At 37.7% G+C, this 13612-nt stretch overlaps 1 protein-coding gene across 8 annotated transcripts in view; it reads left to right on the top strand.

Annotated features, from left to right (window-relative positions):
• CLIP4 (CAP-Gly domain containing linker protein family member 4) overlaps positions 1 to 13612 on the top strand; it is a 95452-nt gene that overhangs the window by 25058 nt on the left and 56782 nt on the right. For 6 of the 8 annotated variants that reach the window (XM_035272910.3, XM_035272914.2, XM_035272911.2 and 3 more), the window contains exons 2-5: positions 454 to 601; positions 10631 to 10770; positions 11842 to 11935; positions 13379 to 13540. In XM_035272910.3, coding sequence (XP_035128801.1) covers positions 469 to 601; positions 10631 to 10770; positions 11842 to 11935; positions 13379 to 13540 — 529 coding nt within the window. In that variant the 5' untranslated portion in view covers positions 454 to 468. The remainder of the gene's footprint in view (positions 1 to 453; positions 602 to 10630; positions 10771 to 11841; positions 11936 to 13378; positions 13541 to 13612) is intronic. The other 2 variants (XM_035272916.3, XM_035272917.3) reach the window with 1 other exon arrangement.

The following is a 13612-nucleotide window of genomic DNA, read 5'->3' as shown; positions in this document are numbered from 1 at the left end:
CATTTTAAGGTAGATTATTTTCATGTGATGAGCACATGACATGAGCTATTGGATGACAAATGATGTAACTTTTGCCAGCATTATGGGAAATTAAAGATCCATCTACCAGGGTTAATATGCCCTTGTTTGCTACATGAGTAAGAGGCTGTCATCCAGTTAGATTAGCTCAGCATTTAAAAAGTGTTTTCACCTATTGTAGTTTATTCCTCTTGAGCTTTGTCTAGAAAGATTACTTGTGCTGCCGACTGTCTAACAGGCAGTGTGAAGCAACGTATGCCTTTTAACAATAGTTTGCCAACAGTCCCTTTCATAAGATTCTTGAAGGTTGAAGCTGAAAATGTCAGCAGATTTGACGTCAAAGGACTTTTAGGCTTTTTGCAATTGAAGACAGTCATTCTAAGTTGCATACAAATAAAGCAAAAACACTTTTTTTTTTTGTCTTTCTTATTATAGGTGGCTTTCTAGAAGATGACCATAGAGGACCTTCCAGATTTCCCATTAGAAGGAAATCCTTTGTTTGGAAGATACCCATTTATATTTTCTGCTTCTGACACCCCAGTTATCTTTTCCATTTCTGCAGCACCAATGCCTTCAGACTGTGGTATGTGAAGTAGCTGTGCTTATTTCCTGTGAACTGGTAACTTGACTATTCTGTTATGCCTTTTTTTGCACTCATAGTTTTTCTTAAAACCATTTTTATGGTTTTCATAAAATTGCTAAAGTCTTCCTTTTTCAGAAATACAATTGCTTCTTGCTTTTTCTGCTTCTTAAGCTAAATGCTTTATTTCTGCTGTCAGCATTTATATTATGTTAAAATGTTCATTTTAAGCACCATGATGGATTTAGAGGGCTTTATTTTTAGAATGCAATGGTGCTTAGACATCTAGCATTCTTCTGCTATTGATGTACTTATTTTGGCTAAATATACTGACTTGCTAAAAAAGCCATGTACTTAGGCAAAGAGGGTAAGAGACCCTTCCCTGGAATGTGGAATGAGATTGGTTGATGTTTAAATTGGTCCATTTGCATCTTCTCTGTAAAATGTTAATTTAGAAGCATTCCACTTTTCATCTATTTAGGCTTATTTCTCCAGAACCATAATAAAAGGGAACCAGGAGATAAATTTGATAGAATTGTTAAATTTCCAATTTAGAGTTCTTCAAGTAAAATGTTGGTTCACCATTTCAAATTGTCATTGGAGGTAGAGAGAATAAAATTTTAAAATATTAGTAGATATAAAGTTATTGGATTGAGAATTTGTCTTTTTAGTCATATTCATTGTAGTATAGTAATTCCTCATCTCTAAGTATCTTTTTTTTTTTAATATTCAGATTCTATAGCAGCTTACCTAGACCAGTCATCAGAAGTATTATAGAAAACCTGTAACTTGATCTTGGGTTTTGCAATAATTGACTGGGTTTATTTTCAGATATAGCAAAATCAGTTATGCAGGGGAAACCTTGAACCTGGTACATTGTACCTTATGTATGACACTTGTCTCACTCCTGTCTTGACTTTTCATTATCTTCTTTTCTTTCCTGTATTATAGCACTTTGGGATGGATAGCAATCATTTTTTTTTATTTCAAAAGGCTAATATAGTCATTTGTTATTAGTTGCTCAGTGTTTGTTGAATAAATACATTAAATGAAAGGTGATAATGGTTATTGACCTCTTGGTATAACTGAAATTAAACATTGAAACCCTATCTCTACTAAAAATACAAAAATTAGCCAGGCATGGTGGTGCACACCTATAATCTCAGCTACTCAGGAGGCTGAGGCAGCAGAATCGCTTGAACCAGGAAGCAATGGTTGCAGTGAGCTGAGATCGTACCACTACACTGTGGGCCTAGGGCCAGAGAGTGAGACTGTCTCCAAAAAAAAAAAAAGAAAAACACCCCAGAAAAAAAAACCACATTGTAGGCTTAGAATTACAGGTTTGTAGGCTGCTATGAACCTTTCCCTACTCACCTCCCGGTATAGAAATTACATTTTCAGGATTTCTGTCAGATAACCATTTAACCTCTTGCATGTCTTCAATAGTGGGAAACTAACAAAATAGTCAATTTTATTGTTAAAAACCTTTACTTGTAATAAAATTGTTTTTGTATATTAACTCAAAATTGGTCTCCCTGAAACTCTGGCCAACTGATTCTAGTTTGATACAAGGCACAAATTCCTTTATAGGATAGCCTTCAAGTATTTGCAGGTAGTTTAAACATTTTAACTTAGTCTAAACTTCCTTAAGCTACACACTTCTGGTCCCTTCACCAGTTTCTCATTGTCAGGATTTCTAGACTCTTTTCATCCTAGTTGCTTTCTTGGTACACTGTGGTCAGTGTCCCCTTAAAACGTGACATACACAATTGTGTTTACTGAGTGAGTATTTATTGAGTGCTAGGGGCTGTCCTGGATGCTGGGGATATCAGTGACCAAGACTGATCTTCTGTTAGGGAAGACACTAAGCCAACAAATGAATAGACAAAACAAACATAGGTTATAATGAATTCTGTGGAAGAACGAAACAGGGTGCTGTGATAGAGAATAAGGGAGGCAGGGCGGCCACATTATGTGGGGTGGTCATTCAGAGAATCAGAAAAGGCTGGCTGTGAGAAGAGCCTGGGAGGAAGTGTTCCAGGAGGAAATACGGAAAACCACAGGTGCAGTGTTGGGGGCAGACCTTGGCATTTCCTAAGAGTTAATGGAAGGGCTTCGTGGCTGAGAAGCAGTGATTGAGTGGCAGAGTGGGAGGAGATGGAATTGGAGAGTAAGGCACTGACTAGGTCATGGGGAGAGGGTCACATAGGCCGCCATAAGGCATTTGCACGTGATACCAACTAATGAGCTTAAAATCAAGAAACAGAAACCAGAGTTGAGGCGTGTGACTCAGTGTTGACTCTCAAGGTGGTTACCCTGTAAAAGTATATACCGTTCTTCCATAACAATTTTTTGAAATCTTTTGCTTTGAAATGCCTTCACAATCAGTTCATGCAGAACACATTGCATACATTATAAATACCACAATACCTTATTATATATTTTGCTCGAAAAGGGAATTGTCTATTAAATAATACTTTAAAAAATCTTTGCTAGAAAGTTATTCTTTCTAGTGCTCTTCATTCCTTTGTGTAGGTCCCGATTTCCATCTGATACCATTTCCTTCTGCGTGACGCACTTCCTTTAATGTTTCTTACCACGCTGGTCTGCGAGTGTTGAATCCTTCGGCTGTTTTATGTCTGAAAACATCTTAGTTTACTTTCTTTTTTAAAAAAGTGTTTGCTGGGTTTAGGTTGGTAGTTTTCTTTCAGTACTTTAAAGATCTTGCTCTCCCATTTGTGTTATTTCTGCTGTCATTTTTGTTTCTCTAGATGCAACGTGTCTTTTTTTGGCTGCTTTAAAGAGTTTCTCTTTATTTCAAGCAATTTTACTATTATGGGCTTAGGTATTATTTTCTGTATGTTCTTGTGCTTGGGGTTGGTTGAACTGCTTGGATCTGTGGGTTTCAGTTTTCATTACGTTTGGGAAATCATTATTTAAAAAACATATTTTTTTTCTGCTGGGTGCAGTGGCTCATGCCTGTAATCCCAGCACTTTAGGAGGCTGAGGCGGGTGGATCATGAGGTCAGGAGATTGAGACCATCCTGGTCAAATGGTGAAACCTTGTCTCTACTGAAAATACAAAAAGATTTAGCTGGACATGGTGGCATGTGCCTGTAGTCTCAGCTATTCAGGAGGCTGAGGCAGAAGAATCACTTGAACCCAGGAGGTGGAGGTTATAGTGAGCCCAGATTGTGCCACGGCACTCCAGCCTGGGTGACAGAGCAAGACTCTGTCTCAAAAAAAAAAAAAAAAAAAAGATAATTTTTTTTTTCTGCCTCTCCCCTTTTCAGATATTGTAATTCCATGCATATTATAGACTGCTTGAAGTTGTCCCAGAACTCACTGATATATATATTCTTTTTATTTAAACGTTTTTTTTCTTTTGATTTTGGATAGTTTCTATTGCTGCATTTTCAAGTTCATTAATCATTCCTTCTGCAGTGTCTAGTTAATTAGCTGTTGATTTTATCCAGTGTAGTTTTCATTTCAGATGGAGTTTTCTTCTCTAAAGTCTGCTACGGCTCTTTTTTATGCCCAGGTCTCTTCTCCACCTTTGGACATTTGTAATAGAGTTACAATGACTGTTTTAATGTTCTTCTCTATTAATTATAGTATCCATGTCAACTCTAGGTCTGTTTTATTATTCCCCTGATTATGGGTCATATTTTTCTCTTTCTTTGCATGCCTGATAATCTTCAATTAGATGCCAGACATTGTGAATTTTCCCTTGTTGGATGCTGGATATTTTTGTATTCCTGTAAGTATTCTTGCACTTTGTTCCAGGATGCAGTTTAGTTACTTGGAAATAGTTGGACCCTTTGAGGTCTTGCTTTTCTGATCTGTTAGGTGGGTCTGAAGCCATGCTTGGCCTGGGGCTAATTATTCCCTACTACTGATAATTCTACTCTGGGGTTCTCCAGCCCCCTGGCTACAGACTTGTACATGTCCCCCTACTCTGGTCCCTGTTGCCACAAAGGTTGGGGACTGTTGTACTCAGTGCTGTGTGAATTATGAAGATTCTTTTTCAGTCTTCCTGGTGAGAACAGGCACTAATCCCTGTAATCCTTATGGATGCTTTTTTCCCCTTACCTCAAGTATTTCCTCACAAACATATGCTGAATAGTTGGGAGGACCCTCCGCAGGCCTCTGGTGTTCTCTTGTCGTGCACGTATCTGTCTCTGCTGTATTCTGCCCTGTGACCTCTGGAAGTCTGCTGGGCTTTCTCTTGGTCCCCTGGCCCCACCCCTGAACTATGCTCCTGGAGACACTCTCAAGGCAGTTACCAGGGGCACGTGTAGGACTTTTCTTGTTTGTATTCCATTCCTCAGGGGTCACTGGCTTTCACTGTCTAACATCCAGTGTTTTGAAAACCATTGTTCCTTCCCTCTGGTATTTTGGTTGTTTCAGAGGAAGGGCAAATTTGGCCTCCATTATTCCATCTTGACTTAAACCAGACAACACCTCCATTTTCTCCCCTCACCCCAGTTTCTTTTGATTAAAAACTATTTTTTAGGCTGGGCACAGTGGCTCACGTCTGCCATCCCAGTGCTTTGGGAGGCCGAGGCAGGGGAATCACCTGAGGTTAGGAGTTCAAGGCCAGCCTGACCAACATGGTGAATCCCCATCTCTGCTAAAAATACAAAAATTAGCCTGATGTGGGAGTGTGTGCCTGTAATCCCAACTACTCGGGAGGCTGAGACAGGAGAATCGCTTGAACCTGGGAGGCGGAGGTTGCAGTGAGCTGAGATCAATGAGATCGACCACTGAATTACAGCCTGGGCGACAGAGTGAGACTCCATCCCCCCAAAAAATAAAAAAAATAGAAACTTTTTTTTTTTAATCTCAAAAGCTTGCAACAATATAAAAAATGTTTTCCTATATGAGGTTGAAAATTCAAATGTAGTTAGATATGTTACTATATGACATTGTATCTTAGGTCATTCTGGGTTATTCTGGCTTTAATCCTGACTCAGTAACTTTCCAGTTGTATGATTTTGGACAAATTGCTTATTTTTTCTATCACTTTGTTTCTTCTATAAAATGAGAATAGCAAAAGTGCCTACCTCATATGGTAGTTATGAGGATTAAATCAATTAATATATACAAAGTTCATAGAATAGTCCCTGGTATCTACAAGGCACTTAATAAGTCCAACTTTTTATTATTTAAATGAGACATCTGGAAGGCAGCACATTAAGAAGATTCCCAGATTTGCTCTCAGAGCACCTTGAGATACTGAGATGAGGATGGCAGTTTCTAGCTGATGGACTTCCCTGGTTGCACTTTGAATGTCTTGGTTGATGTCATCAGATGTTTCGGTGAATTCTCTGAATGGCCCCCACAAAAACAGGTGCAAAGGTTCCTTACATGAGCCATGGTGGTGATTTGTCTAAAGTTTACATAAAATCATCTAGTAGGGCTTGGGGAAAAGGACAGTGTTTTTTTTTTTTGAGATGGAATCTCGCTCTATTGCCTAGGCTGGAGTACAGTGGTATGATCTCGGCTCACTGCAACCTCCGCCTCCTGGGTTCAAGCAATTGTTCTGCCTCAGCCTCCTGAGTAGCTGGGATTATAGGCATGTACCACCATGTCTGGCTATTTTTAGAAGTGACGGGGTTTCACCATATTGGCCAGGCTGATCTCAAACTCCTGAGATTGTGAGCCAACTGCCTCAGCCTCCCAAAGTTACAGGCGTGAACCACCGCACCCAGCCAAGGATAGTTTTAAGAAATTGGAATCATTAGTTTGGAGAGTTGTAACCAGATATTGGAGGAAATGAGGAATTCAGGATCCACTCCAGTTCACAGGTGGATAACAACACCCCAAAGACAATCAACAGGACTAGAATCCAATAATGGGTATACTTAGAGTTTTCTATGGAAAAACAATTTTTCTTTCTACAGTTTCCCATGTCTAGCAAAGATAATCACAGGCTGATTTGTTTGCAAAATAAGTTTAGTCTCATCAAGCTGGCCTGATTTATACGTAAGTGAAACAAGAATAGTAAATATGTATACCTTCTCAAGTATGCCATTCCAGTCAGGGGTTTGATAATATCTTAGGGATTTTATTGGTTCTGTAAAGTCAACCTGAGCTCCTTAATACTGTCTGGTAGGTAATAAGGAATCTGAAATTAGACTTTTAAAAACCTTTTCAGTTTAAGAAGCCAAGCAGAGGACTTGCCCAATTGTGTCCTGTTACATGGAAAACAAATTCATATTGAACTTATGTAAATACTTATATTGCCATGAAAATAAAGAATACTCAGTAAGAGTTTCTGAATTACGGAGGGGTTGCAATAGGGAAAAAAGTAAATGTGTTTCATTTTTGTTTACAAAAGTATACTTCACCAAATTAAAGTTGTAAGTCTTAAGGGAAAAAAAGGAATTCTTAAATCTGGAAAACAAACATTAAAGAACCTACAATATTTCAAAGACGTAAAAATTGTAATCACCCTCATCCGTTCATTCAGTCCCCTGTAATTCTTGATTTTGGGTTAACAGCCTCATGAATCCATTGGTTTTCCATTAGAGTTCTGGAAATTCTTACCCAGTCCAATGCTGCGATCTTAAAGTTATCAGAAACCTGTACTTGTCAGTCTTTTCCATAAATCTTCCTGCAATTTTGTATCATAGATGCTTGCAAAAGCTTTCAGGAAAATATCAGAGTAAAAAAATTAATGTTTGTAGATGACAAAAGATTTAAAATGCCCATAGTTACAGATTTGATGAGAGTTCGTTATAATGGAATTGACAAGGAAATTTACTTATTTTATAATATATGAAGATAACTGGAATTATGATTGATAAAATTATACCAGAACATATCCAATTTCTAGGAATTTCATACAGTTTCTAGAATACTTAATAACATATTAATACAAAAATAACATAAGGAAGATTACGCAGCACCTTTGACAATGCTTCTCATGCAGTGTAACATATCGAATAAGCCTAGTTTCACATTTATTTGACAATGCTTCCCATGCAAAGATGTGTAATTAGTTTAATGTCTATTTGTCTGTCTGTTTTTTTTTTCAATAAGGAAATAGAACAAGATTTTCTATTTCTATTCAAGGGCCTCTGAAAAATCACAGAGTTAGTGTAAGGTCAGAAAAGACGTCATTCAGAATTCGATTTTTGGGAAGTTTATATTAAAAAGCCCAAAAGATTCAAAACACTTGAATAAATAGGATTACATGTATTTAGTTGTCCATTTAACCAAAGTGACAAGGATTTCAAAGGCAAATACAGAAAGCCATGTAGTTGTTAAAAAAAAAAAACAAAACACCAAAAACCCAAGTTGACTCTTTGAAAGAGAAACTTAAATAATCAACGACAACGTGAAGCACAGGAAATTATCCTTACAAAACACAGAATCCTTGTTTTCCAGGCAGACCATTCAAAAGTGAAAAACCTTTCACAATCTTCCATCAAGAGCAGGCCCATACTCCAAGAAAGTTTAGTCATTTTAACAGGAGCTCAAATGCTAGTTATGCACTATTTCAATATGAATTGATTCATTCAATTTTAGCCAGCTTGATCACACAAGATTCTCTCTCTCCCTTTTCTCAACTTCCTATAGCCATTTTGTTTTTTCCTTCATTTTCTTTTCAACAAAAAAATATCTTCATTCCTCATATCTTTTCTTGACTGTCACACTAGCATTCTGTAGATTGGGAAGTCTGTGAATATGCCAGAATTTCTAGAAGCACATGTTTCCTCATAACTTTTCAATGTAGCACAAGACATGTTTCCTAACAGACCCAAGTATCTTTAGTTTCTCTGTCCAAAAGTAGATAAACTTACATTCAGCAATTAATGTTTCAGTATGTATCTTATCTGGACTTACATTGATTTAATTCACTTGTTTTTAACAATTATGTTTGGATTACAAAAATGTCGTGAGACATTAAATAGCTAAGCCTCATCTTTTCTTGCTGAGAAATTTTGTAACATAAAGATAGCAGAAGCTTATTTGTAATTCACTTGTTTTTAACGTGAGCTTATTTGACTAGTTAACCTATGTAAAATGAAAGTTGAAAATCTGCCTTATGGCTAATGCTGACAACTCTGAAGGCATATTGCTTTTTAAACTAAACCAACAATGTGTTTGTTTATTGAAGATTACCCAAGTCACATGAACTTGAAAAGCATTTGGACTAATTCCTATTTTTTCTGAGAGTTTTCAGGAATACTTAGTTTATATGAGCACTTGGTTTACTTCTATCTATTGAATAGACATAGCTATAAGATCTGTGTCTGTATGTTTATGTATACAGACAGACACAGAGTCCTTACAACTTTCATTTCCCAATTTTAGCCACATGTCGATTAAAATAATACAAAGCTCACTAGTTTATGAAAGAAGCTGGATCCAAATTGGCCAGATGGAACAAGTCAAGGTTAACTGCTCAGAAGGCTGCAGCTTCTTACTGAAGATTTTTTTTTTGAATGCTGTAGGGATTCTTTTAGAGAAGCTATTTTTGAGTCCTTTAGTGTTCAGAAGCTTCTGCATACAAATTAAAGAATGCATTCCGTTGTCTCTGAAAGGTTTAGGATACTCTTTTTTTCAAGGGCACTCACAAAGGCAGACTGACTATCTTACATAAATTAAAAGTTCTCCAAAGTGATCACTGAAATTCCAAATTATTCTTTGTAAATTTCACCCATTTTTCCGAAAAGGCACAAGATTCTGATCCACATTTGTGTTTGGACCCCATCTTTGCATTAGAGTCTCTGATAGGTCTTAACTGTTATGGATTTTTTTTTTGGCAACTGCTCCAGAACACAGGGAATTGTGTTTCACCTTTCTCCCTTTGGAGCAGAATAGGGTGACATCCTGAGAAGTTTCAGCAAAGGTTGCTGAGCATAATCGGAGAGTTCAGATCTAAGAGAGACTTACTCTAGAACTCCATGGCTGGGTGAGAAAGCAAGGAGTGCCGTGACCCTGGGTACCACTACCTAGTTACTCAATGGCCTTGGGGCTTATTGGGGGTCTTCTGATCCTGCTTCTGACACCAAAAACTGTCGAAAGAAAATTCAGGATGCTTTTCTTAATATAAATATTAAGTGAGTAATGAACTGCTAACAGGGAGACTTCCAAACCAAAAGTGCTAAGAAGCTTGTCTCACAAAGGGTATAGTAAAGTTTATAAAGCCTAGAAGAAGAAATTCATATAGCTTAATTCTCATTAGTTAGAGTGAGTGGGTTAGTTTGGTCATTACTGATTTGCTACAACGTGCTGAGTCATGCTGACCAAGAAATGAAACTCAAGCTTCATGTGCAGTTTAAGTAGGTATTTTGGAAAATAGGTCCTTAAAGGTTTTCCTGAGCTGGGTGTGGGACATTGGCTCAGAGGCCAAGGTTTGTCTTGGCTTCTGTTTTGACTTTTGGCTAACAGGACCATTTTGTTGTCTAAGGTTATCATTCCAGTTTTAGTCTTTCTGATTCTCTTCTGATGGACTGCTGCTCTGCTTGTGTACGTGTCTTTAGTTTGGTGCCTCTCCTTTCATCTTTTAGTTATCCTGACTCTAAAATAAGAACGATGCATTTGTAGTATAATTTTGGAAAAGATGTAAATGCAAAGAAGCCAGCAAAAACAAACCCCATGAGTCCCAGTACTTACGCATGCTGTTGCAATCTGAGCTCAGTGGTGAGTTGCCTCAGTAAGTACAATAATAGAGGAAAGCGGATAGACTTTGGAGACAGACCTGGCTTTCTACCCCGGATTTGCCGCTTACCAGCTGTGCGACATCACGCTGGTATTACTTAGTCTGAGCTTTGCTTTCCTCATGTGCAACATGAGAATCATACCTGCCAGGTAAGGTGTTGGTGAGAACTTTTAAAGTGTTTAGTAAGTGCTCAGCAAGTGTGCATTCATGTTTTCCTCATTTAGAGACTTCTGCTTTTTTTTTCTTAGCATCTAAAAATATTTGTGTCATTTGAACCTTGGTCTTACTGTTTATTATTTTCAGTATATTTATTTGAAACTTCTTGAAAGCTGAATTTATACCTTTTTAAATTTCAGAGTTTTCTTTCTTCGATCCTAATGATGCATCATGCCAGGAAATTCTTTTTGATCCCAAAACTTCAGTCTCAGAATTATTTGCCATTTTAAGACAGTGGGTTCCTCAGGTCCAACAAAACATTGACATTATTGGAAATGAGGTAAGGAATTCTTACATTTTAAGTTTTGCGTGGTTAGTATTTTAATGGTATAGATGTTTTTTCCCCATCTGGAAGGAAGATGGTGATAAAGGAGAACTTTTAAAGGTTCTGATATTTATTTGTATTTCCAGGATTTTCATGAGGCAGTGAGTTAATACTGTGTGTACATAGTGTAACTGATTATTTCTTCACGCTCTGTACTTCTGACATTTATAGACTTGGTGGGTGCAGGGAGGGGCATTTTTCCTATTTCCTTCTTTTATTTTATTTATTTATTTATTTAGAGATGGAGTTTCACTCTTGTTACCCAGGCTGGAGTGCAATGGTGCGATCTCGGCTCACTGCAACCTCCGCCTCCTGGGTTCAGGCAATTCTCCTGCCTCAGCCTCCTGAGTAGCTGGGATTACAGGCACATGCCACCATGCCCAGCTAATTTTTTTGTATTTTTAGTAGAGATGGTTTTCACCATGTTGACCAGGATGGTCTTTATCTCTTGACCTCGTGATCCACCCGCCTCGGCCTTCCAAAGTGCTGGGATTACAGGCTTGAGCCACTGTGCCTGGCCTATTTCCTTCTTTTAAAAATTAATTTTGCAAACCTTTATACATTTCATGAGGAGATTTGGTTACCGTCATGTTCTATTTACACTTTTGTGTGGTTTGGCAAAGATATAGGCTTGAATGTAGTCTTTAAAAATACTGGATTTTTCGAGGGAGGCTTCCTTGACCAGCATGTTGCTATGTTGTAGGAAGAGAGTGCTTATACTTTTTTCAAGTATCATTACACTCATAGAAATAAAATTTCACTCATTTTTGAGAGGAACATATTTGGAGTGCCAGACTACCCTTGGAATAATCTTGAAGAATATCATTCAGCCTGGTGACAAGTTCAGTTTTCATTATTGTTGAGTGCAGATTTAAAATTTATCCTTAAGCAATACCAACACTGTCTATACATTTTACTGAGAAGTAGTTCAGATATGATAGACTAACTTGGTTCCTCAGCATTGGTTTGAAAGCAGTAGGTACCTCCGTAGTTAAGCTGTAACCATATTTTCTTTGACTGCTTCAGATTCTTAGGAGAGGTTGCAATGTGAATGACAGAGATGGATTGACAGATATGACGCTTTTACATTACACCTGCAAATCTGGAGCTCATGGTATTGGTAAGTGTATGGCAAATTCATTCATTGCTTATATCATCTACATTTATGCTAAAATAACCTGTATTTATGCTCGTATATTTGTGTCCATATATTGTCCCTGGGAAGGCACCCAGCTGATAATGATATCATTACCTGCAGAGTTGAGGATTCAGTTAGGTCCTTCCAAAAACTCTATTCCCTTTTCTCAAGGAGGTCTTTATACCCTCCTGATACCTCTCAACGTTTCTGGAACAGGCCTCATTCTTGATTGCTTATTAGATGAGAGTAACTGCTAACACCCTACAATCTTTCCAAGGGTTTATAACAAGGTTTGACAGGCCAAGGTCAGTCTTTGCCTATGCATCCTTAATCTCAAGACCCCAGTCTTGAGACCGAAGGTCTATTCCTATGTATGTAACATATGTGCGTATTTTCCAAAATTGTTATTGTCTTGGGCTTTGTCATTTTATAAACCTGTCTGTCTTTCTTAGCTGTGTATTGTGATTGTCTCTCCTTGTTTCGATATTCTGATGTGGTGGTGCTGAAACCACTTGAGATGAAGAACTCCTTTTTTCCTCTCATGACCCATCACGGACTGATACTTTTACAAAATAAAACAAAAATGAATTTGTAATACAAAATATAAAAGCCATAAATTGTAAGCCTAAATATTTTTCAAAAGGCGTACAACTGGCCAGGCATTGATGATTTACACTCATAATCCCAATACCTTGGGAGGCCAAGGCAGGAGGATTTCTTGAGGCCAGAGTTTGAGACAAGCCTAAGCAACATAGTGAGACCTTGTCGCTACTGAAAATTAAAAAATTAGCCAACCATGGTGGTACACTCCCAGAGTTTCAGCTACTTGCAAGGCTGAGGTGGGAGGACTGTGTAAGCCCGATAGTTCAGAGTTGGCGTGAGCTGTGATTGCATCATTACATGCCAATCTGGGTGACAGAACAAGACTCTGTCTCTAAAAAAGAAGAAGAAAGAAAAGGCAAAAGACTACATTTGAGTTAACATAATGAGAAGAAATATTAGACCGGGAAAAGCTATAAAAAGTACACGCAGACTGCGATTTGGGACTGCCAGTGGTCCACAGTCCACTGAGTAATCAAATCCCTTGTTACATTTTGAGTAGCACTGATCCACTGTGTTGTGGTTGATGGCTTCATGGTATTCTATGTGTGTCTCAATTTATTTAACCAATTTCTTATTATACTTTTTGGATTTTTCAGAATTATATTAACAGTGCAGTGATGAGCATCTTTACAGCCAAGTGTTTATCCCCATCCCTGAGTATGATTATTTTCTTAGAATAAATTTTTGAAAGTGAAATTTTCGAGGTGTGCCTATACAGTGTTATGTTTTCTTAGATAACCATCCGTTGGATGGTAATAGATAGCCATCCGTTGGAACTTAAAATTTGTACTAAAGGAAAATAATTTAGAAAATGTTCTTTAGGTGATGTGGAAACAGCTGTAAAATTTGCAACTCAACTTATTGACCTGGGAGCAGATGTTAGTTTGCGGAGTCGCTGGACAAACATGAATGCTTTGCATTATGCTGCTTATTTTGATGTCCCAGAACTTATAAGAGTGATTTTGAAAACATCGAAACCGAAAGGCAAGTTTTACAAGATCATCTTTAGATGTTACTAACTGAACACTTTAGTGGTGGCATAAAAATTATAATTCA

This window comes from Callithrix jacchus, chromosome 14, assembly GCF_049354715.1.
Source record: "Callithrix jacchus isolate 240 chromosome 14, calJac240_pri, whole genome shotgun sequence".
NCBI lineage: Eukaryota > Metazoa > Chordata > Mammalia > Primates > Cebidae > Callithrix > Callithrix jacchus.
The sequence above is the reverse complement of the archived record's forward strand: the minus strand, read 5'-3'. Positions and strand labels throughout refer to the sequence as shown.